This window comes from Ochotona curzoniae, unplaced genomic scaffold (genome assembly GCF_017591425.1).
Source record: "Ochotona curzoniae isolate NIBS_2020 unplaced genomic scaffold, NIBS_Ocur_1.0 scaffold_1037, whole genome shotgun sequence".
NCBI classification, from domain to species: Eukaryota; Metazoa; Chordata; class Mammalia; order Lagomorpha; family Ochotonidae; genus Ochotona; species Ochotona curzoniae.
This window is the reverse complement of record NW_024467083.1, coordinates 18,412,217-18,435,691: the sequence shown is the minus strand read 5'-3', so window position 1 is coordinate 18,435,691 and position 23,475 is coordinate 18,412,217. Positions and strand designations below refer to the sequence as shown.

The 23,475-nt window shown below is 44.2% G+C and overlaps 1 protein-coding gene across 1 annotated transcript in view; it reads right to left on the bottom strand.

Annotated features, from left to right (window-relative positions):
• Window positions 1–206: 206 nt before the first annotated feature.
• AHCYL1 (adenosylhomocysteinase like 1) overlaps window positions 207–23,475 on the bottom strand; it is a 46,411-nt gene continuing 23,142 nt past the window's right edge. The window contains exons 2-17 of the mRNA XM_040999231.1: window positions 15,442–15,553; window positions 13,076–13,219; window positions 11,998–12,098; window positions 11,485–11,587; window positions 9,430–9,524; window positions 8,758–8,864; window positions 7,826–7,942; window positions 7,471–7,534; window positions 6,730–6,818; window positions 6,304–6,374; window positions 5,278–5,372; window positions 5,097–5,195; window positions 4,293–4,361; window positions 3,817–3,895; window positions 2,665–2,785; window positions 207–2,224 (exon numbers count right to left, since the gene is read on the bottom strand). Of these exons, the coding sequence (XP_040855165.1) occupies window positions 2,218–2,224; window positions 2,665–2,785; window positions 3,817–3,895; window positions 4,293–4,361; window positions 5,097–5,195; window positions 5,278–5,372; window positions 6,304–6,374; window positions 6,730–6,818; window positions 7,471–7,534; window positions 7,826–7,942; window positions 8,758–8,864; window positions 9,430–9,524; window positions 11,485–11,587; window positions 11,998–12,098; window positions 13,076–13,219; window positions 15,442–15,553 (1,473 nt within the window). The 3' untranslated portion in view covers window positions 207–2,217. The remainder of the gene's footprint in view (window positions 2,225–2,664; window positions 2,786–3,816; window positions 3,896–4,292; window positions 4,362–5,096; window positions 5,196–5,277; window positions 5,373–6,303; window positions 6,375–6,729; window positions 6,819–7,470; window positions 7,535–7,825; window positions 7,943–8,757; window positions 8,865–9,429; window positions 9,525–11,484; window positions 11,588–11,997; window positions 12,099–13,075; window positions 13,220–15,441; window positions 15,554–23,475) is intronic.

Genomic DNA, 23,475 nt, shown 5'->3' with positions numbered 1-23,475 from the left:
AGTTAAGAGAGACAGTACTGAGGCCCACTGTTTGGTACATAGTTGGCAGATAGGGCTACTTTTCTCAATAACTGAATCCAGTCTCTGCATATTAGGTCCCCAACAAATCCCTGTTCAGTACTGTTGACCTATGATTGTCCCCCTCCAAAAAAACAGGATTTCATGATTTTTTTTGCTGGTCAATCAAGAACGACACAAACTATCAATAAGGTTTCATCATTTTAATTGACTTTAATGATTATTGCTCATCTGCAAGGATTAATATTGCATTCATTAAAAATCATTTGATATAAAATGAACTTGTTCCTCCCAAGTTGCTCTCCACACGCTCCCTCTGATGCCAGACATTTTCCACAGTGTTCTTTGTTACACGGCCTGACAGAGATGGAGATGGAGCCCTTACCTACTATTCCTAAGGACAGGGTAGTAGACAGGGGGCTGGGGGCAGGCCAGAGGACAGGTGGCACTGGGCCCCCTTGTTCCAGCAAAACTGATGTGATGGCTACACTGTCGGCCAAGTTACCTTCCCTATTGAATGTGTATTCTGATTGGCTGGTTAAGTACCCTAAGAAAAAGCATTTTAATGTTCACATCAATAGAGAGAAAAGCATGGTCACATCAGCCAGGATTGAGAAGGGACTGGAGGGGGAGAAATGGGAAAAGGAAGGGAAAAATATTTTGGCAAGATAACTTTCCCCTGCTGTCAAGTGGCAGGGCTGGCTTTTCTTTCACATAGTCCTGTTTTTAATGTCTGGTTTTCTGATCAATGGAAAGAGAAGTGAAATTTCTACTGTCTAGCACTAATATATGACCCAGCTTGGAAGGATCACAAGCTAGAACACGTTGAGGATTTAAATCCCAGATAATGCTATATACTTAAAGCTCACTGGACCATGCAGAAATGCTGGTAAGCAGGGCGCATGGCACGGGAACACGGCTCTCTTATATTGGAGAGCGCTACTGAAGACTCTTCCGGAACATGAGCCAGGAGATTCTGTGACTGTCTTTGTTTTCCACACTTTTTATCGTGTGAGTTGACCAAAAATGGTACCATTTCTATAAAGCTCACACTATACATGGTTTACAGTCCCAAATTACACAGAGCTAGAGTTCTCTTACCTTGACCCAGTCTATCATTTTTTTCATCCACACCTACCTCCCTTAAAATAATTTTAGGTTACAGAAGCACAACGGACCAGAAATTTGCTCTTAAAAGGATAAATCCTAAAGATAAAGCTCAGTGCTTTATATTGAGTAATGGCTCAAGAAATTTGCTTTCAGCATAAGCTGTACGGGGCAAAGCTGAGAGAAGTTGCTGTTATGGCTCCAGTTCACTGATGCTATGCACTATGGGCTAGGAACAGAGGGACTTCAAGTTTGAGACTAGCATTTTTCTAGACTCAACTCTGCACTCTTGTCTCCAAAGATTCAAAACAGAAATTGGTAACAACTAACCACCCAAGTAGTTTCTCAGTACTAACACTAAGAATTTTCCTTATTATTATCATTATTTTTAATATAACACAAATAAATGCTAGGGGACAAAATTTAACTTAACAGGATGCACTCTAGTTAAGAACTAGTAAATGAGAAAGTGGTAGGAGTGACGGAATGGTTACACTATAAATCCCGGTGTGCTTACTGGATCTCGACAAGCAACACTCACTAGTAACATATCTTGGAACCAGACATACTGCCTTTTCACAGGAAATGAGGCTTGGGACTTCTAAAGGGAAATGAACATGCACCATCTACATCTAACCTACCTGGCTGGTAGGTGCCATCCCTGCTCCTTTGAGGAAGTGAAAGAGCACTGATTTCAGCAGCTAAGAAACGGGCTCTTTTAAGGCAATTTAGACATTGCAGATTGTTCCACATACAAAGTACCTTAGTATTTCCTGTTAATAAGGTACCTAATTAAGACTGACGTCCCCAGAAGTGGTCAAGGAAGGACCACCCTTCTGAGAATGGGAGAGTAAAATCTTTCTCGAGTAACTAGGGTGAGGAACCCTGAACCCCAGTTTCATCTAAAGAGCCATGAAGCAAGTTCCTGTGCGGTCTGCAGAACTTGGATGATGAGATGAAAAAACAAAGGATGAAGTTATAGAAAAAAAAAATCGAGAGGAAAGGAATAAGAATAAAATGAGTTATCTTAAAAAATATTTCTTTCAGAAAGTTGTATGGTTCATGTGGACAGGTTGTTGGTAATATGGTCCATTAGTATCTGTAAAGGAAAGAGATTGATGGTTAACATTGAAGGCTTTCCCGTGAGAACTCTAATACCAGGATCAGGAACCGCACACCTTCAGCAGGCTCCCTCTCGGGCACAGCCAGGGGATCCCTATAGTTATTCTCCAGGATATCGTTCTTCCCTGGTCTTCCACAGGCTGTCTGGTAAGGGCAGTAAGGGTGTACCTCCTGCTCTCTGATAATGTTAAGTCTGTGGTTTTCCACCACGGTCACGTGATAGAATAGTCTGGAGAGCTTTTACCTAATAACCTTGCCTAAGTCCTATTCCAGACCAAGTGGATTAGCTTCTCTAGGGGTGAGCCTCAAGCTCTAAAATCTCAGGAAACTATTTGATCTTCATTTAATAAAGTCAGCCTAGTCTGCTAGAATTAATTTTAGGGAAAAGGGGTTTTCACTCACTTTCCCCCAAGTTACCTGTAGTAGTTGGGTTTGAATGGCCCGTTTTTGTTGAGTCCCAGATATTTTGCTTGGTCATCTGTCAGCTCTGTCAAGTGGGCATCAAATGATGGCAGGTGCAAGCTGGCAACATACTCATCTAGGAAGGCAAAGTGGTGGAAGCAGACTCCTTTTCAAACATGCTTCTCAGGGTATTACCTGTCCTCACCCCACCATTTTTATTTGAAGCTTTCTGAGAAAGAGGATAATGACTAAATGACTGAAAGGATATACAACTTGAACTATTCACTAGTTTAGAAAAACAAACATAAAAACAAAAAAACCCAAACTCAAAGCTGCATTTTTGGCAGGGTATTTCTCTAAGTATTTTTACAAAGTCACTTATCAAGGTGACAGAAAGAAGTGCATTTATGTCTCCTTAGTCTTTTCCAGCAAAGCTTTGGCTTTTCCTCTGTGGCCAACAGTTATATATCACCCCCACTTTCCTCCTTAACTAGAAAAAAAGTATCGTCAAAGGTGAACACGAGTAAGCTCAGGAGAGCCTCGTGTCACTAACATTCAGACAATATCCACTGACATGGATCTCAGGATTACGGAATTCTGGCACACAGCTATTACTTTTCTAAAGATAAGCTTCCCTGATTTTTATGAATATGATTTTTAAAAACCAATCTGAGGTAACCTGTTGGAGAAAAGGAGGTTTTCTCCCCCAACTTTTTTTCAGTTAAAAGGTAAAGGATGGGAAATGACATACCATACAGAGCAGTGTCCTCTGGAATGGCAGAAAGTGGGATAGCAGGCATTTTGCACAATTGTACAGAAGACGGAGAAGTAAACTTACGTGTGGTCTCTGTTTCTTTCATTTTGGCCCCAGGCTGCACTTGGTTGCAATGAGAAGTTCAATGAACTTCCTGAACACCCACTCTAACCCACTGTGTTCTGCACTGTTCTCACTCCTGTGCTTCTGCAATGAATGTATTATTCTCACTTTACTGATCCCGCAACTGAGGTTCGCGCATATCAGGACTTGTGCTGAGGCCAGACAATCTGTAAGCACTACAACAAGAACCAGAATCCTGACTGGGAACCCAGTGTATCTGGTGATGCTCACTCCACTAAGTAACACAGCTGTCTGGGGATTGATGTAGCTTTGTCTTGTTTTTCACTTACCCATTTTCTTAGGAAGCAGGTATACATCCTGTTTGTATCGGCCCTCGGGTGCATTATAGAGTTCTATCAGCGCCAAAGCCTAAGGAGAGAAAAGTGCCAGGAAAATACAGAAACACTTCTTAGAAAGGGATGTGATTAAACAAAACCAGGTTTGACAGAACATGAGGTAAGTATTCCAGTGATTAGCACCTACAACTCTAATAAAGGCCAGTACACATCACAAGAAGATTTGCTGGTATTTTGTTTAGTTCTTGACCAAAGAACAAAATAAACACAACTAAGCTGAAGCACTACATTCTTAACTAAACAGCCAACTCAATGAGAGACAAACACTGACTAATGACTCTTTCTATTCAAGAACCCTGAAGTCTCAACAACCTGTAACATGGGCTAAGTTTAGGTTGAGAGCAGCCTGGCACACTCTCTCGTCTGCTTCATAAATCACAGTGTAGGATAAGCAGACGTTTGTCATGTACCTGTGTTGTAGCTGTGATGGACAGAACAAAGGTGGGAACTGTGGAGCAGCTCAAATTGAGTAGACGACCCTGGAAAAGTAAGAAAAAATCTTGGGGTGAACTTTTGGTTTCAGATTCCAATAGCATACAAGTCAAATTACAAGGATTTACACTCTTTCAGACTCAACTGAAAGACTTATAGCTCCACATCAGGACCCCGAGTTTTTATACTATTTTCATCAATCGATTTGAGTCTGAAAACTCAAAGAATCAGCTGTGGTCAGGCAATAGTACACACTTCATAAAGAGAGGGTATGTTGTGTGCATACACATATAACATACATATTTAACATTTTTTCATTTATTTGAGAGGCAGAGATATAGAAAGAAAACAAACATGCTTCCATCTGTTCATTTATTCTCCAAATGTCTGCAATGACCACGACTGGGAAAGAACAAAGCCTGGAGCCAGGAATTCAATCCAAGTTACTCACTGGATGGCAGGGACACTTGAGCCACCACCTGTCACATCCTAGGGTCCCCATTAGTAGGAAATAGAGAGTTAAGAGCTAAAGTTGGGTATCAAATCCAGGCCTTTGATATGGGATGTGGGCATCTTAATATCTTAATTGCCTGGGGCCAAAGGCCTGACCCACAAGTAATTTTCTTTTGAGTGATTCTACTTTGGGAAGCAGCCCATTTGAAAAATATATCTGTAATGACAAAAACAGAATTTGGGGAAGACAGGCTCAACATTTTCCCCTGCCTCTTGTCTCTAATACAGCTTCAATCACACTCTTTGTATTGCTCTTTCTATGTGTGTACCTCTGCCAGGAGGACGACGCGCTTGCCATCTGGCCAGATGACATGGTCTACCTGGGAACGCACTCGCTCCCATGTCAGCTCAGGAGTGCGGAGGCTGGTCTGAAAAGAAGATAGCACAGATGACCGTGGCCATAAACGAAGGAGGAGGAGAAAGGCTTCCAACAAACACGAGAAGCCTTACCACATCTATTTCAGTGTTGGAGTGGCCCATATTGCAGACGATGCAACTGTTTTTCATGCGATCCAGGTGCTCCCGTGTTACCACATTCTTATTTCCTAAACATAAAGATGGGTTGCTTAGCAGAGAGGTGTTGGGCAATAAAGGCACCAACTGGCTTCCATCCAGAACACAAGAAAGGTTTCCTAGCATTTAACAGTACGTGTGCATTCCAGGGAAGAATTGCTTAATACCTCCTTGGGCTCAATGGTTTGCCTACATTTTTCTTTTTAAATTAAGGCAGAAGGAGGAAGGGAAGGGAGGAGATGGTGGTAGAGGAAAAGAGAGATGCAGGGAGTGAATGCTTCTCCCATTTGCTGTTTCACTCCCTAAATGTTTCCAATGGCCAGGGCTGGGCATGACCTCAATGGCTTTGAACATTACTGTCCTCTCTCAGGTAGCTAGAACTGGGAACTGAAGCTGGGTACTGAACCTACGTATTCTGGTATAGGATGCATAGGTGTCTCACCCATCCTGATTATCTGGCTTTAATACCAATCAATATAAAAGCCCCCTACAGGGAAGACTACTCTGAAAGCCACTAGAGTTCTGATAGTTTACTGATGTGAGACATTATACTGAGCGCAGGTCTCTTCTGCTGTGATGAAAGCTCAATTTAAAAAAATAGATTTGTTTATTGGAAAGGCAGATTTACAGAGAAAAAGATCTTTCATCTACTAGTCCACTCCCCAAATGGCTCCAAAAGCTGGAGCTGAACTGATCTGAAGCCAGGAGCCAAGAGCTTCGTCCAGATCTCCCACATGGGTCAGGGTCTCAAGACTTTGTGTCATCCTCCTTTCTTTTCCTAGGCCATAAGTAGGGAGCTAGAAGGGAAGTGGAGTAACCGGGTTACAAATTGGTGCCCATATGCGATGCCAGCATTGGCAGCCAGAGGATTAGACAGTTGAGCCACTGCATAGGCCCCAGTCAGCTCCCTTTTAAGATTTAGCTCATGAGTTAAAAGTCTTGCACGGACATCAACAAACCTACCTGTACAAGTTATTACAACGTCAACTTGTCGGATGACTTCATTTAGCTTCACCACCCTGAACCCATCCATGCTGAAAGAAAAGAGGAACACCATGAGCAGAGCTAGGAGGCAGTGCAAAGAAGTTAGTCTCCACACAGACAACAGCAAAGCCATTCTGAAGTCAGGTGCAGAGCTGCCTCACAGGGTGTCAAGTGGCAGGCAGCACTGAGCTCTACCCACTGGCCTCCAAGAATCCCACCCAGCACCTAAGGAAGCGGACATGCCAAGCGGCTCTGGGAGGGTCCCAGGATTAGAGTAAAAGGAGTAGGGCAATCTTAGCCTTCTTTTCCTGTAGGGAAGAAAAAGGATTCATATAATCAATCACAAACTCTAAGTCACATAAAGCACCTGGAGTAAATCTAATACTATCCCCACTCTGCTCTTACCAGGCCTGCAGGGCACAGATGGGGTCGATTTCCGTGATGTAGACGATCGCTCCAAGGGCCTTGAGAGCGGCACAGCAACCCTTCCCCACCTGCAGAACAGAACAAAGGATGTCAGGGCCACAAATGTGTGGCTACTGGGCAGGACAAGGTCTGTGGGAGATAAGAATTAACCTTTCTGGAACCACCAAGAATCCACTGGGCCTCTACAGGGGAGCACCAAGCCTAAGCAGAGACCCAGATTACGCCGCCATGAATCTCAGGGAGGTAATTTAGCAGCAAGGACTGAAGCTTGGGACAAAAGTTTTCATCAGAGAAACAAGATCAAGTAAGGGTAATTTCTTGTTCCTGAAAAACTCTATGTCTGTCAGTTGAGTTATGTATGCATTTACTCAAGGACAGCCTAGCAGCTGACAAACATTCACTGGTCCATGCTGAAGTCAGTACAATTTTGTATAAGCTGGTTTGGAGATACTCCACTTTCACCCTTTATCCCACTGCATGTCATTTGCAGAGCTCAAAGTCTACACATTCACTTAAGTCTTTTATGAGGCTGTTGTAATGGCGGGGGCAGGGCAGAACGCATTAAGTTCCTGTCTTATTGAATAAGACAAACTTGGAAAACTCAAAGTCATGTGTGCCTCCATCATAAATGTGAACAATGGACTCCTGAATAAGAGACTTCTTCACCCCATTTCTACTAAATGCAACTAAAGACAGAGATGCTGAGGCCCAGCTATTTACCTCACCATAGCCACACACCACCACTTGTTTCCCACCAAACATCACATCTGTGGTCCTCTTCAGGCTGTGGAAACAGACAAGGGCTCAACTCAAACATTATTAGCTCAAACTCAGTCCCCCTGCACAAGGTGAAAAGTGCAGGGCAATGCCCAGGAGAACTTCTAGGTGGGAGCTGGCTGAACTTAGATGGAATGGACTTCTTTCGCAAATCTTTTTTTTTTTTTTTTTTTCCCTTCTAGCCAATTTTCAAAGCTGAGGGAGGAGCAAGGGCACAACTGTGGTGGTATCAGACCAATTCTGTGGCCCAATCCCAATGTACTTCCTTTAACTGCACTATGCATGTATGTCAACCTACCCATCCAGAATGGATTCTCGGCAGCAGTACAAGTTATCAAACTTCTGTTTGGTAACAGAATCGTTGACATTCATGGCTGGAACACAGAGCTTCCCAGCTTTGGAGAGCTGATACAGCCTATGGGGAGAAGAGGCCACAAAAACAAACAAAATGCAAGTTAGCTGCTACAACACAACTCAGGGAAAAAATTTAATTCTCTGAAAGATTCATGCTCTCTTAGACTTACTTACTGCCTGGGGACAACAGTGAATAGATGATTTCCTTACCATCCCTCCTCACTTCTTGTCTTTCCCTTGTCCTCCCACCCATTTATGGGAAGGAAAAACAAAGCCTCCCCAATGAAGATCTTTATTTCTTTTCCATAATTGCAATGTTATTTTCTTAGATCAGCATCTCTCAATCTTTAAAAACCCTTGCTTACTTCTGATAAAGATTATTATTGATTCTGACATGAATCTGTGTGTGTGTATGCGTGTGATAAATGTGTACAATGACATTCCTTAGAATCACTTTTTCAGTTAACTTTTAGTTATTCAGACAAGCCAAGAATATCTGGCCCAGTTATATTTTTGCAGTGTGTATAATGTATAGTTTTACAACAGCATTTTTCCATATTTCATATATAAAATGTTAATATTGAATACAGTTTTCCAAATTACGTTAAATCTCCCTACCTCCCCCCACAAACACTGGCTGAGAATCATTCAGAATCTACAATGGAGTAAATGGTAGAGAGAAAGCTATAAACTAGAACCTGAAATAAGCTCTTCTAGGGTCACCTTGACTTTTCAAAAGTATCAACTCCAAAGTGTTTGCTAACAGAGAGACTCCCGTTTAATTGTGAGCCTGAAACACAGCCCTGACAGCCTAACAAAGACCAGAACAACTTGCTGAGGCAAGGACACAAGGGCAGCTACTCCAGAATCTGTTACCTGTGAACACCAGTCACGCTCTCTTCCACAATGCCTCGGATCTTCTTAAACACGTTTGGATACTTCTTATAAACCCAGTGGGTTAAGTCTCCCCCATCATCCAGGATCTACAGAACAGCCAGAAGACTTCTATGGGCATTCAGGCTGCTAGAGCTGGGGGGAACTGTGAACCCATTTTCTGCACTAGTCAGAGCGCCCTGTATGTTTGCAAGAACACTCCTTGGAGTGCCTCAGAGTAGGCTTAGACAGGGGAATACAGTCAATTTGTTGGTATAAAATGGTTAAAAGGATTCCTAGGTTTGTTCTAGGCTACAGTGAAGACTATTAGCCTAACAAAGACTCATTTTTCAGTTTAGAGTCTCGGAATACATAGCCCCTTTGAATGCAAAAGGGAGAGCTAGGGCAGGAAGCAAAGAAATCAGAATCCTACTTCAATGGAACCACATCACTGCCTTTTAGATTGTTCTGCAGTATTGAGCCATATGTTCAGCTAGTTATACCCTTCCCCCACCTTTCAATACTCAGACCCATTTGGAACAGGTATCAGTTATATATGCTTTAATATCAGTGCCTAAGAGCAAACACTCAGAACACATTTAGGGTACCATGCTTTGAGGGGAAGAAAGAAAATGCATATGTTGTCAGAAGAGAAGGATGGATATACGTCATTACCATGTTGGCCTGCCACCCATCCATGTTCACGCAGCGGTCAATACACCACCAGAAGTCATCTTCTGACTCGCCCTTCCAGGCAAACACTGCGACTCCTAGAGAAACACAATAAATCAGCCAATCCCTCCTTTGCTGAATGTCCTACAAGTCTGTCACCTTCTGAGATGCTGAGGGAGATAAAAAGAAGCGGTGTCAGGAAGATTTTGGAAAAGAAAACAAAAACAAACCAACAAACAAACACCACAAAACAGTCAAAAAGCCTGTACTTATAGAATACCTGAAGAAATGAAGGGCCTTTATTTAAAAAAAAAACATACTGTAGAACCTTAAAATATTAGTCTCTTTGAGTCAGTTCTAGACTTAGAACTGTATACTGCGGACTTTTCAAAAGTATCAACTCCAAAGTGTTTGCTAATAAAGAGACTCCCGTTTAATTATGAGCCTGAAACGCAGCCCTGGCAGCCTAACAAAGACCAGAACAATGTGGGGAACAATGGAAACTGTTTACTAGAGCTTATTTATTTATTTAATTCAAGATTTATTTATTTTTATTACAAAGTCAGATATACAGAGAGGAGGAGAGACAGAGAGGAAGATCTTCCGTCCGATGATTCAATCCCCAAGTGACTGCGACGGCCCAAGCCCAGGATCCAAGAACTTCTTCTGAGTCTCCCGTGTGGGTGCAGGGTCCCAAAGCTTTGGGCCGTCCTCGACTGCTTTCCCAGGCCACAAGCAGTGAAGTGGATGGGAAGTGGGGCTGCCGGGATTAGAACTGGCGCCCATATGGGATCCCGGTGCGTTCAAGGAGAGAACTTTAGCTGCTAGGCCACGACGCCCGGCCCTGGAGTTTATTTATATTAGCAAACATCTCCATGCAACTCAATGCTCAACCATTAGGAAAGTGACGAGGTCCAATCCCAGGGATGCAGGAATAAGTACTGCAAATGATGCTAATAAAAGGTTTTAGTGATATCAAGGGCTGCTTCTGAAAACTTACACGTAGGTTATAAAAACTGTATATGCCAAGATTCATTTTATCACTGTTAAGCAAGATAAAAAGACAAAATCTCAAATATCTTCTTTGTGGGTTATAGTTCTTTTTTCCCGTTTTTGAACTTTCTAAATTTTCTGTAATAAATGCTTATCAGAAAAGAACAAGAGAAACAAAAGTATTGTAACTTGCCTTCTGAGGATCTTAGCACAACTGGAGGTACTCAAAATAAATGTACATCAACTTAAAAAGCTTTTGCTTAAATCCATTCATTTTCAATGCAATGATAAATACCAAATAATCTAATGAGCCAGCTGTAAGGTATTTTTAAAAAATATTTATTTATTTTTTACTGGAAAGGTATATGGGATCCCAGCACTTGCAAGGTGAGGATTTAGCCATCGAGCCAGGCCCAGTGAGGCATTTCTTACTAGTGTTCTCTCACAGTGAAAGGAGCTCAGTGGTGCTCATACTTAATAGCACATATAGCTTAACATTAGAACTGAGCATATGGGGCCAGAGTTATGACCTAGTGCATAAAGCCACCTCCTGTGATGTTGGCATCCCATATGAGTGCCAGTTTATGGTTGCTCCACTTCTGATCCAGCTCCCTGCTAGTGGCCTGAAAAAGCAACAGATGATGGTGCAAGTGCTTGGATCCCTGTTACCCCTTTGGGAGACCTGGAAGAAGCTGTTGGCTCCTGGCTTCACCCTGGCCCAGCCTTGACTGCTGCAGTCACCCTGGGAGTGAATCACAGGATAGAAATCTCTCTCTATCTCTCCCTTTCTGTAATTCTAACTTTCAAATAAATAAATAAATCTTAAAAACAAAAACAGGCATTTCCTCACATCATTTCATTCTTTTCAAAAGACAACTGCTACTGACTACATTCCATCACACGTATAGAGCCTTTATTATCCAGTGTCTTCCTGTTTGTGTTTTTCTTTTCCTCCCAATCCTACAACCCTAGAGCATGAATGTCATATAGAGATAATTCTGATACATAAAATTGATGTTTAGGTAATTATTTTGAAGCAAAGCTGGTGAAACTGGCCAAACTTACCAGCCTCTGCCAGGGCCGCAGCTACTTCGTTCTGAGTTGAGTAGATGTTGCAAGCAGACCAGCGGCACTGGGCCCCCAAGGCACAGAGCGTCTCAATCAACACCTGTGTAGATGTGCAGGAAGACAGAGTGAGGAAGAGGAGGGCTATGCAGTGGTGGGGAGCAAACCTCAGTTAGGAGAGCAGTATCCAAAACGTTACAGCAACCAGGCACACATCAGAGTTATAGAAGGGTGACCCAGTCAGGTGACATAATGGTACTGAAGAGTTGCCTTAACAAGATTTATTGAACATTTTTATAATCAGATTTTTGCCAATCTAGATCTTCCGTAAGTTGGTTTTCTAAAAATCACTTTACTTACACAGTTAGAAAACCCCCTTACTCTGTAACAGGGAGGTCCCACCTAATAACCTTCTGAGGTTGGCTAGATGCGGAAGGAAAAACAAGTAAATCAAATACATTGGTTTCTTTGCTCCCCCATCAGGCTGAATGCCATCTCTTCTATGAAACTCACCGCTGTCTGGGCCGTGATGTGCGTACAGCCCACTATTTTAGCACCAGCCAAGGGCTTCTCCCCCTGAGCACGTTTCCTGAGTGAAATCAGAGCAGACATGTCTGTGAAAGAACAGAGGATTTGAGCTAGGTCCGCACTCTACCAACATCATCAGCTCCTGCCCCGGCAACATCTAGGGCTGCTCTGGATCTGCTGAGACAGGATGAGACGAGGCAGAGAACACTAAGCATGCTCCCACGATGACAGGCAGCTTCAGCAGCGCAGTGCTGGTGAACAGGTGTCATGTGCCACTTGGAATGTCTCTCTTCCGCTACTCCTTCAGTTTTACATGCAAAGAACTGACTGGAGAATGAAGCAAACTCTCATATGTGACCAAAATAGAAAGCGAGTCTCACCATGCATCTGGGAGGAATGGAAAGTGGTTGTGGCCCTAGCTAACGGACTCATGCACACAACCATCAGACCTGAGACACGATCCTCAGGTTTTTTCTGTGTTACCTTACTCTCCCCGTTCACCTGTCTGGTCTCTCTACTCCCTCTCAGTATAAAATACGCCTTCCATGTGGCAATAATCAAAGAGTAAAGCAATCCTATGGGGAATGGGGTAGGAGTGAGAAATCCAGATCTAAATGTGACTTTCCCTCTGCTCCAGCAGGGGGTGCTCGGGACCACACGAGGCCACTGAATCCTCAGCTTCAATCCCTGCCAACAGCAGCCAGTGCTTCTGGGGAATCTAGGTCTCAGTGACTGCAGCTACAGTTGGGCCCCACAACAGTAGGGATCCGGGACTTGTTGACCTCGCAGGGTAGATTTCTGAATATGCTGTCACCAGGGAGGAAACAAATTACTCTGTGTGTAATTACCACATGCAGAGAACAGGAAGAAGGGAGGAACAAGAACAAGAGCCCAGATATTCAAGCTCCACACAGAGGGAGTGTTTCTGGATGTCTTTTCCCTGGGTGCTTTCAGGCTGGCTTCAAGCCTTCAGCTGTCTGCAGATTCTGAGGACCAGTGGCTGGGAAGGTGGGAGGTGAAGATGGATGGTGCTTCTGCTCCTACACCCACGGCCCTGCTTTACCTTGCTCTGCAATCTCAATCTCTCGGCGTCCGAATTCCGCCTGCTTGATGTTCTTCACACAGAAGTTGCTGCTGCCCTTCGAGTTGGTCTGCTGTTTCTCCCGAGGGGAAACCTCATCGTCAGAGCTGTCTGTGTAGGATGCAGCTGGAGCCAGGAAAGAAAGAAGCTAGAAATGCTCAATGGCCCTAGCTCCACAGGGGGCAGATCTCTCCAGTAAAGTAATCAGGCTAACTGATGCTACCTTTTCTGTCACTCTCACTTCCGTTCCTCTAGGGACTGAAGAAAGTATGAAGAAACTGGTGGATCTTATAAGTGCTGCAGTTCTTTTATCCACCCTAATGCTACTTTGTCATCACTATCTAAGGAGCCACGCTGATCCACTGGTCCTAATCCTGTACCACCCGATGGAGCCTAGACAACAGTGCCAACTTGGCCCCAATCTGAACTGGAACCAGAACTGGCAAAAGCTGGAGAGCAAAATCTGCAGGGGAGAAAGGAAATGCTGTTTCTACAGATCACTGGTTTTCCAACTTAAACACCTTTCACAATCACTTGGAAGGTTTGTTACCAGACTTTTGGGCCCTATAGTTTCCCCTGAATTAGCATTTCTAACAAATTTGCAGGCACTGCGGGTAGTGTGGGTCAGGGACCCCATCTGAGAAGTGTTGAAAACATGAAAGTGATCAGATGAACACACAGATTTCACATCATGGAACATAGCGAAGGGAAGACATGATACAGAGGGCAAGCAGCTCTGCTCCTATTGCCAGCCCTGGGGAAGTCTAAGCATTCAACTTTAAAAAAAGCAGCTTCCCATAAAAATAGAAAACATCCAGACCCAGCATGATAGCCTAGTGGCTAAAGTTCCTTGCCTTGCATGCGCCGGGATCCCATATGGGCGCTGGTTCATATCCCAGCAGCCCTGTGGAAGATCTTCCTGTCTCTCCTCCTCTCTGTATATCTGCCCTTCCAATACAAAATAAATAGATCTTTACTAGAAAAAATTAAAAACATCCTTCAGAGAGATATGCAAGAAGATAAACAACATCTGTGCCTCACCTCTCAAAAATAACTTTCCTCTCTGAATTAAGTGCTTTCATCACCACTGTTTCTGCCAGTCTCTCACGGACTCCTGCTAAGTTCATATATGCCTTCTCTTCTGGGAGAATGGAAGTGCACCACTAAGCTTTCTTCAATGCTCCCACAGGTCCTTGTGACACGGCCACTATAATTTTGAAGACTTCTTTGCAGTCTTTTTGACTTATCACATTTTTCTTCCTCTTCTAATTTAACCTTCAAAATGAACCTTCCTTCTTTCTTAGCGCCAATTAATCTGCTTACCATCCAAACCTCTTTCATCTTTCACTCTAAGACACCTTGTAGTTTATGATGGCCATTCTGTTTGGAGCTGTTTCTTGCACACTGATGCTCACAGTGCATCCATACATCTTTAGATTTTGGTATTGAACAATAACTGTATACAATTACTGCCTTATCTGCCTATTTGGTCTATACCTGGTTACCAAGAGGAACAGGTACATTGTGTGTTCCTGTCTTTAACATTCCTCATACCTCAAGCCCAGTCCTTCAATCTCTTTGCTAACATGAATAGCAATCTGGGACCCTGACAAGCCTCTTAGTTAATAACTTTCAGTTGAACAGTAAGCACTGGACTAGATGCCCCTAATGTTTCCTCCTGTACTCTGTTCCCAAAGTTATTTATCATCTTCCATGTTCATTTTCTAACATCCCCTCTATAACTGTGAAAGGCACAATTCAAACCAGAAAGATGTTACTTACAGATAAGCAAGATAGGAAGGGGAACTAACAAGATGAAGCAGGGCTGAGGTCTCCTTGTTTATCATGGTTTCAATCTTTCCCAGAACACAGATTAGCAGAAAGGGATACTTCAACATAAACAGTAACCAAGTAAACAAAAGAGGGCAAAACATTAATATTTATTGCTACAACTCATGCCATTTGGCAGGCAACTTGGCAGATAAGAAAGATAGGTGGCAGGGTGTGTTTCTAACCACGAAATCAAGTTTCTTAGTACATTTCCTTTTCAAGGCCAGTTCTGTCAGCCAAACACCATTGATTCTCTTGTTCTGAAATGTGGATGGCATCAGTGTGGGAATGGGAATTGGCCCAGCACTACCGACTGGGCATTGCTCACAGACCACACACCGAGATGATCAGGGAAAGAAAGCCTTAAGCTGACAACAGGAATAACCATTACTCAACCACTGATCAATAGCTTTCCACACGTGGGAGGCCCTGAGATGAGGTGCTTTCACACACAGGACAAAAGCACTGGCTAAGGAATGGGCAGAAGTGATCCCACAAGATGGGAAGCCCACACCTACCTGAACTGTAGCTGTCAGTGGAGGACTGTGAGATGGAGCGAGATAGAGACCTTCGGCCAGTCTTGGTAGGGAACTTGGTGAACTCCTGCATGTCATCAGCAAACTGGATTTGCTATAGAAAGACAAAGAGTTGAAAACTTGTAACAATATGAGCCTATGAAATGCTATACTTTTTTTTTTTAAACAGATTTATTTCTACTGTAAAAGCAGATATATAGGGCCTGGCAGTGTGGCCTAGTGGCTAAAGTCCTCTCCTTGAAGGCACTGGGATTCCATATGGGCACCGGTTCTAATCCCGGCAGCTCTACTTCCCATCTAGCTACCTGCTTGTGGCCTAGGAAAACAGTTGAGGACAGCCAAAAGTCTTGGGACCCTGCACCCATGTGGGAGACCTGGAGGAAGTTCCTGGATCCTGGCTTCGGTTTGGCATATCATAGGCCATTGCGCTCACTTGGGGAGTGAATCATCAGATGGAAGATCTTTCTGTCTGTCTCTCTTCCTCTCTGTATATCTAACTTTTCAATAAAAATAAAATGAATCTTTAAAAAAATAAAAAGCAGATATATAGAAAGAATCTTTCATCCGCTGATTCACTCTCCAAGTGGAGGCAACGGCCGGAGCTAAGGTGACTGGAGCTATGAGTCAGGAACCTCCTCTGGGTCTCCCACACAGGTACACGGACCCAAGACTGTGGGCCATTCTCTACTGCTTTTAAAGGCTTTACACTGTCTTCCTTAAAAGCCAACGTTATGCAGCAGATAGCCTATCAAGGATGAGGATAAGGCAACTCCCAGTTCCTCCTGCCCCAGTTATTTCTGCAGGATTTCAGAGGAGTATGGTTGACTTAACTAGATATAACTAGAATCTGGCTAAATGGCAAAATCCTCACCTTGTAAATGCCGGGATTCTACCAGGTGCTGGATCATGTCCTGGCTGCTCCACTTCCCTTCCAGCTCCCTGATTATGGCCCAGAAAAGCAGAAGAGAATATCCCAAAGTCTTGGATCCTGCACCCACATGGGGACCCAGAAGAAGCTCCTAGATCCTGGTTTTGGATTGGCTCAACTCTGGCCTTTGTGACCACTTGGGGAGTGAACCAGCAGATGGAAGAGCTTTCTCTCCTCTCTGTAAATCTGATCTGCCTTTTCAACAAAAATAAATATATCTTAAAAAAAAAAAAAAGAAATGATATAACTTCATGGCAGCTTTTTTCCCTCCAGAATATCTTCCTGTAGTACAGTCTTAGGCTAAAGTTGACAAAGTTCATGCTCTTTGAAAGAATTCTGAAGAGATGTCTAGTTACTGGGGGTTGCCCTGGCTAGGCCACAGGACCCATTAGTTCATGTGAGAGAAGAGGCCACAGTGAAACTGACTAGGCAGCTACATCCACCACTATGTGCACTGGCTGATATAGGTGACAGATTCAACCTGACCCTGCACCAGCTGGCACATATAAGTCAAGTCTGAGGTCACCCCAGACAAGGTTTCTTAGGGCACTCCCCAACTAAATGGCTGGACTCAAACCCCAGCCACAGGAAAAATCACAATATACTGGTTCAACCTTGGAGTACATGTTTCGAGACCGGCCCTCCTCAGGTGCTAACTGTGAGGTGGACAGCATGCCCAGATACACACGGGGGACATGACAGCTAGCTCATCTAGACCAGCAGATGATGTCAAGTGCCTAGACAGAGGATGGAAAACAAAACAGGTTGGATCACTCTTCTGGACAAGCTTTGCAGCACGTTCCTGGGCCTGTGGATGCACTAAAGGTGGACTTAGTCAGTCAATAGATATGGGAATGAAGCTGAAGACATCTGAGAACTATCAAAACCACTCAAATATCATTCTTGAAACATTCTTTCCCACATCAGGTTCTCTAAGGTGTCATCAAATGACTGCTCCCAAACCCCACGTGTTGACAGCAAGGAGTAGCATCCCCTCACCTGCTGCCCTCAACAGCTGTGCTCACAGGAGAAAAAAAATGAAATCATCTGTCCCATCCACTTTCATCCATACCTTGACCCTCCACCCCTTTCAATGTAAGCAATATTAAAAAAAGGAAAGGAAAAAAAGAAAGAAGGGTGGGCCTAGGGCTGGCAGCAGCACTGTAGCATAGAAGGCCTGGGACATCTACATTCCACATGGGCACCTGGTCTGTTCTAGCCCTGGATACTTCACTTCTAGACCTCTTCTAATGGCCTAGGAAAACAACGAGAAGATGGCCTTGCACCCATGTGGGAGACCAAGAAAAAGCTTCTGGCTTTGTACTAGCTCAGCTCTTGCCGGGGCGGGGGAGGGGGGGTGTGAACCAGTAAATGGAAGCTCTGGCTCTCCTAACATGACCTTTCAAATAAAAATAAATAAATCTTTAGATACATACACACACAGATTCATAGTTCAACCTCATCACAGGCAGCTGATAAGAAGAGACTGAAAACTTAGAATACAGGTAATGAATCAGTCATCAAGAGAACACAGATTTGTGCTCTCACTCTTCCATCTAGTATGGTTTATACCAAGAGCCATTTAGTAATGGCCACAGGTCCCACTATTTGAACAGCAGACCCGAGATAAACTTGGGTGCACTTCTTTAAAAACTCAGCTTGATTCAACATCCAAGGGGGCAGAGGGAGCATGTATTCTTCTTCAGGCTACTCTAAGTTAAGGAGGGGCAGGGTCCACAGCCTTTATAAGTCTAATGACAGATGCTGAAGGCAGGGAAGCAAAGGGGGTCCAAACCTGACATCTAGCCCAGGCTCACCTCTTAAGAAGGTGTCTACTACTTTCTGTAGAATATGGGAAACTTTCAAGCTCCTTTCTGTAAGGTCAGATCAAGCTTCAGAGATAAACAGATAATACCAAACCACACACACCAGAACTCAAATGCATTCTGTACTTCCAAAATAGTCTTTTAAGTTTCAGGGTGTAACTTAATTTTAAAAAAATACATATATATATATATATTTTTTTTTTTTGTTGTTGTTGTTGGAAAGGCAGATTTGCAGGGAGAGGACAGATAGAAAGATATTCTATCCACTGATTCACTCTGCAAGTGGCTGCAACAGCCAGAGCTGAGCCTATCTAAAGCCAGGAGCCAGGAGCCTCTTCTGGATTTCCCATGCGACTGAAGGGTCCCAAGGCTCTGGGCCATCCTGGACCGCTTTCCCAGGCCACAAGCGGGGAGCTGTAGGGGAAGCGGGACCGCCAGGATTAGAACTGGCACCCGTATGGGATACTGGTATATGCAAGCTGAGAACTTTAGGTGCTAGGCTATTGTGCCAGGCCTGAAACTTAATTTTCAATATCTTTAATATCTGAAGTACAACTACCTTTCAAAAAACAGACAAAGAACCCAACTGAGTGAAGTGACCACATGCTAGCATTTGCCCTTCGGACAGGATTTCCCACTGTACACTGATGTGTTTTTGCAGCTGTCAAACAATTAATGAAGGGATTCGAGCATGACCCAGGTCATGATTTTCAACACAACCTGCATGGCCAAGACACCATTCAGAGCTTTATACACAGCCTAGAATCTGCCCTCCCTCCACCAGCTGCCCAGCTGCTGGCCTTGGCAGTCTGTTTGGAAGCTACTCTCCTCTCATGGCTGTTAGAATTCCCCGCTCTGCTCATCTTTCCTTCAGAAGGTTCCAGGCATGTTGCGAGATACCACCTATGGGAAGTGAAGGGAGGAACTGCAATAACATTTATAGCTTTTTAGATAAGAGAAAGAGAGAGAGAGTGGGAGAGAGAAAGAGAAAGGGAGAGGCACAAGACCAAGCTGTGGCCAGACAGAAATACGTCTCCTGAGTAACTTAAGATCGGAATTGTTATAATCTCTCCTCATAATAAAGCTCATCAGCTGCCTAAAGCTTAGCAAAATGTTTCCCATCTAAAAATATTTTAGGCTGTGTTACATGTAGCTTACTAACCAGTGCCATGCCCCTACCATTCCAACTCTCAAATAATGACCACAGTCCTTATTTTAAACAGGCAGAACGTTAACCCGAGCAGCAACATGGATGGGGAACTACCTATGTGTGCAGCTCTTTGACATTCTCACACAGACAGCTGATAACCTAGCCTTGTCTCCCAGCTCGAGCACAGTATCGCCATTGCTGTTGTAGACCACAGCTGCTTGGCCACTTGGCTCCACTGGCTGCTTTCACAGCTAGTAGCTCCATTTTTTCCTTGGTGAAGCACCTCTAGGAGCACTGCCTGCTTTTATGTTGTACGTGGAGGTCAGCAAGCATCGGTATTCCTACAAACCCAGACTGACAAGGAATACTAGGCCTAAGTACACTGTAGGATGGGGAAGTGAGGAGAGAGGAGATAACTAGGTGGGTGAAGTACAAAAAGCATCTTAAAGTAAAAAAAAAATCTTATTCTAAAGAACCATTGTGTGCTTGTGCATATACCACCCCATGAACAGCCATACCCTCAACTAAACAAGTACACTAGTGCTCATTCTTGAACCTAGCACATTCGAGAAAGGCTAAAGGTCAGACTGACTCACTCTTCAAATAGCACATCCAAATACAAAAGTCTATTTACTATGTCTTACAAACCCAATTAAATATCAGGCCAGTTGAACAAGCTATTTTAAAAGCACTTCTTCAAACAGCTTAGTAGGTAAGATGGCTGACTTCTTCCTTTGTGATACTGAGAATGGTAAAGAAGAACTACTGAATAAACACTTTGGACTACAGTCCATCTTAATGGAAGTCTGGTGGCTTTTGTCTAGTGACAGAGTGAGCTGAAAGAACTGTTATATAGAATTTACAAGAACAAAGCACTAACAGGCAATCCAAGAAAGTTAAAAGCTTTGGGAGGACAGAAATTGCGTTACTAGTTTAGCTGAAACTGATAGATGTTTAGCCAGTGGAAATTGCTTCCACAAACACACTGCCTATATATTCCCATGTTGCTTCCTGAGTCACATCCCATTTTGTGTTCTAGCTCTTGTACCAGAATTGAAAGGGACCAAGATCCCATCAGGATCCTAAGGGGGCGGTGATTAGAACAATCCCCACAGTGCATCCTATTAGTCCACACATCTGCCAGATATCTGTTGAGTGCTGTAGATCTTTCACATGATCCTTTGAAATCTGTACATAAATCCTCCCCCACAGCCTGGCTCCAGACTCCAGCCAGCTCCCTGCAAGTGCAGACCCTACGAGGCAACAATGGTGGCTTAAGGCAGCAGGTTCCTGACTCTCAAAGGGAACACCTGAATTGCGTTCCATTCTTGGCTCCCAGCTTGGGCCCACACTCAGCTGTTGTGGGCATTGGGGATGATGGGATCTTTTCTTTCTCTAATCATCTCTGCAATAATTAAAAAAATAATAAACTGTGTTCAACATACTTCTGAGTTAATACCAAACAATGGGGGGGTGATTATCACTCAGAAGCTAGAAATTTTAACAAGGTAAGTTACTACACCAATATGCTAGAATCTCTTTCAGGGTTCCTATCTCTTTTCTAATTGCTTCTTTCCCACATAATCTGGCTAATTTGTTCCTTCTTTCTGTAGATTCTATCTGCTCTAACCCTACTCCTGTTCCACAGGAAAGGAAGGGGACATCACAGCCAGCTTCGGCAACTGCAACAGCTTGACACTTACTTAGATGAATCCAAAAAAAGTCATCAAGACACACAAGCTCCTTGGTACAAAATCCAAGTTTGAGTATCTTTCACTTCAATCAGAAAGTAGTTTCCCCAAGAAGTGCATCCCCTTTCCAGCACATTGCTCTTAAGACATACTGACTGCCTGACTGATGGACCAACGAAGCCGCTGGGAAACAACTTTTCTTAAGGCGACTCACGTTCAAACCGCAGAGCTGAAGCCACAGCGCCCTTCAGGTCCATCTTCCATTCTACAGGGCACAAACCAGTCTCCTGAGACTCAGCAGGTTTCGTTGCACTCTCCTCTCCTCCCCAGTCTCAAGTTTCTGAAGTTCTCACTCTCCCCAGACAGGATCTGAGTTTTTGGGAGGGTGGGGGTAAGCAGGCTGACTAATGACAGCACACATCTCCTTCCCTCCCTCCCTCCACCGTTCTCTGTATCTCAACAGTAACAGGATATAATTACACCCAGGTCTGCACACCCATGACACCCACACATACTTACAGACACACTCCTGTTCTCCAAGTCCACAACTGAAAAAATGCCCCCTTCAAAATGAGATATAATCAAGTTTTTGCAAATACTGGAGGAAGGGGTAAGGCAAGTCCTCTTACCATGCTAATGAGTCACTTTAAACAAGAAACAGCTTGAGAAGATATTTCCAAAGATTGGCTTTACCGACTGGAGGCTGACTGTGCCGGGCTGGGCAGCAGCACCTGCCAGCGCAAGCTGGAATGGGGACAGATCGGGCTGGGCCAGGCTACAGCACCTGTTGGCAAATAAGATGGCCCATGCCAGACTGGATCAGAGTACCCACCAGTACACATGAGATGGGAGGAGGCGAGAGCCTGGTAGGGGAGTAGTGGGTCGTGGAGAGTCCCCTGCTGGGATACTGCTCCTGCTGGTGAGCATGAGGTAGGACTGGGAGCAGACAAAGCGGGGCAGGGCTACAACATCTGTTAGCCTGCATGTGATTTGGGTTAGGTAGAGGACCAGGCTGGTCTAACTGATTGTATCCACTGGTTCAGGTAGGACCCAGAGTAAGGGCAGACTGGTTGGGCTTTGCCACAGCACCAGTTGGCAAGTTCTGGGACTGGGAGCAAGTCCTGTCGAGCCAGACTACAGAACCACCTGGACTGTGCAAGATCTGGAGCACAGAGTGGAGCACAGAGTGGGGAGAAAGTGGGCACTTTCTGATGGGCTGCAACTCCCACTGGTGAGCATGAGAACCAGGACTGGGTGGGGGGGGCGGGCCTGACTAGACAGTGGTGGCACCCACTGGCACGAGTGTGGGCTATAGGGTGGAGTCAATTGGACTGAGTTAGGCTTCAATGCCCAATGATGTGTACGAGAGCTGAATGGGATGTACGACAGACTAGACCACCTCACGTGCTGTTAGGCACAGGAGCCAGGGTTGGGGGCCAGTCCAGTGGAGACTACTGGGGATTGCTCTAACTGGGTTTCACCTTCCCCGGTGTACATGAGGCTCAGGCGTGTGGCGGGCGGGGTTAGGCTGGGCTGCAGCATCCACTGCTTTGCAGAGCAAGAAAGACAGAACAAATTGATCAACTATCCCAGTGAAGTTGACACCAAGCTTCTGGGCAAATAAATGGAGACACCTGAGGTGGACTATGTCAGCTAATTCACCTTGGAAGGATTTCCTCATCCTTGGAGCGGCAATATCAACACCATCTCAGAACTGCTGAAACCACCTGAGTGGAACCCTCAGAACATGTTCTACAACTGGGATCTTGGGATGACATCAGGTACTGGGGAGGCTGGGCGTGGTCTCTCCCACTGCATCCTCCCCTCTCCCAGATGAAGAAAGAAGAAAATGTGTAAACAATGATCTTGCCCATTTTTCTCTGATCCTTCACCCTTCCCACCCTGATCAACTCCCTCTCTTTTCATGAGACAAAACACGCACCTCCCAAAGTACTCTGCTCAAGAGTGATCCAGGCTTCCAAATGCCAAATAAAATCAGTAAAATCCACTAATCTGGACATAGAAGAGCATTCTAATCCTGAAAAAACCAATTAACTACAACAGAATATGACACACATCCCTTAACTGCTTCAATGCCTGCTTAGTTCCTCACCAGACCCATCCTGACCATGTTTCCCCTACTAAATCCCACTACCCATATTCTTTAATTTATTTTTATTTTACTATTAACTTTTTATTCTTTATTTTATGACACAGTTTAACAGGCATTGTGGTCTCCCCTCCAGTTTACAACAGGTGTCTTTTGTGAATTTTCACAAGTCCATCATGCTGCCACTCCAGGTGTCTCCCAACAATGTAGAGACTATCTGCCATTTCTCTGTGAGTCCATCCTTATACTGCATGCAAGGTGACATATTTCTCTCAGTTTCTACCTATGGACATAGTTTATTTCCATTGTAC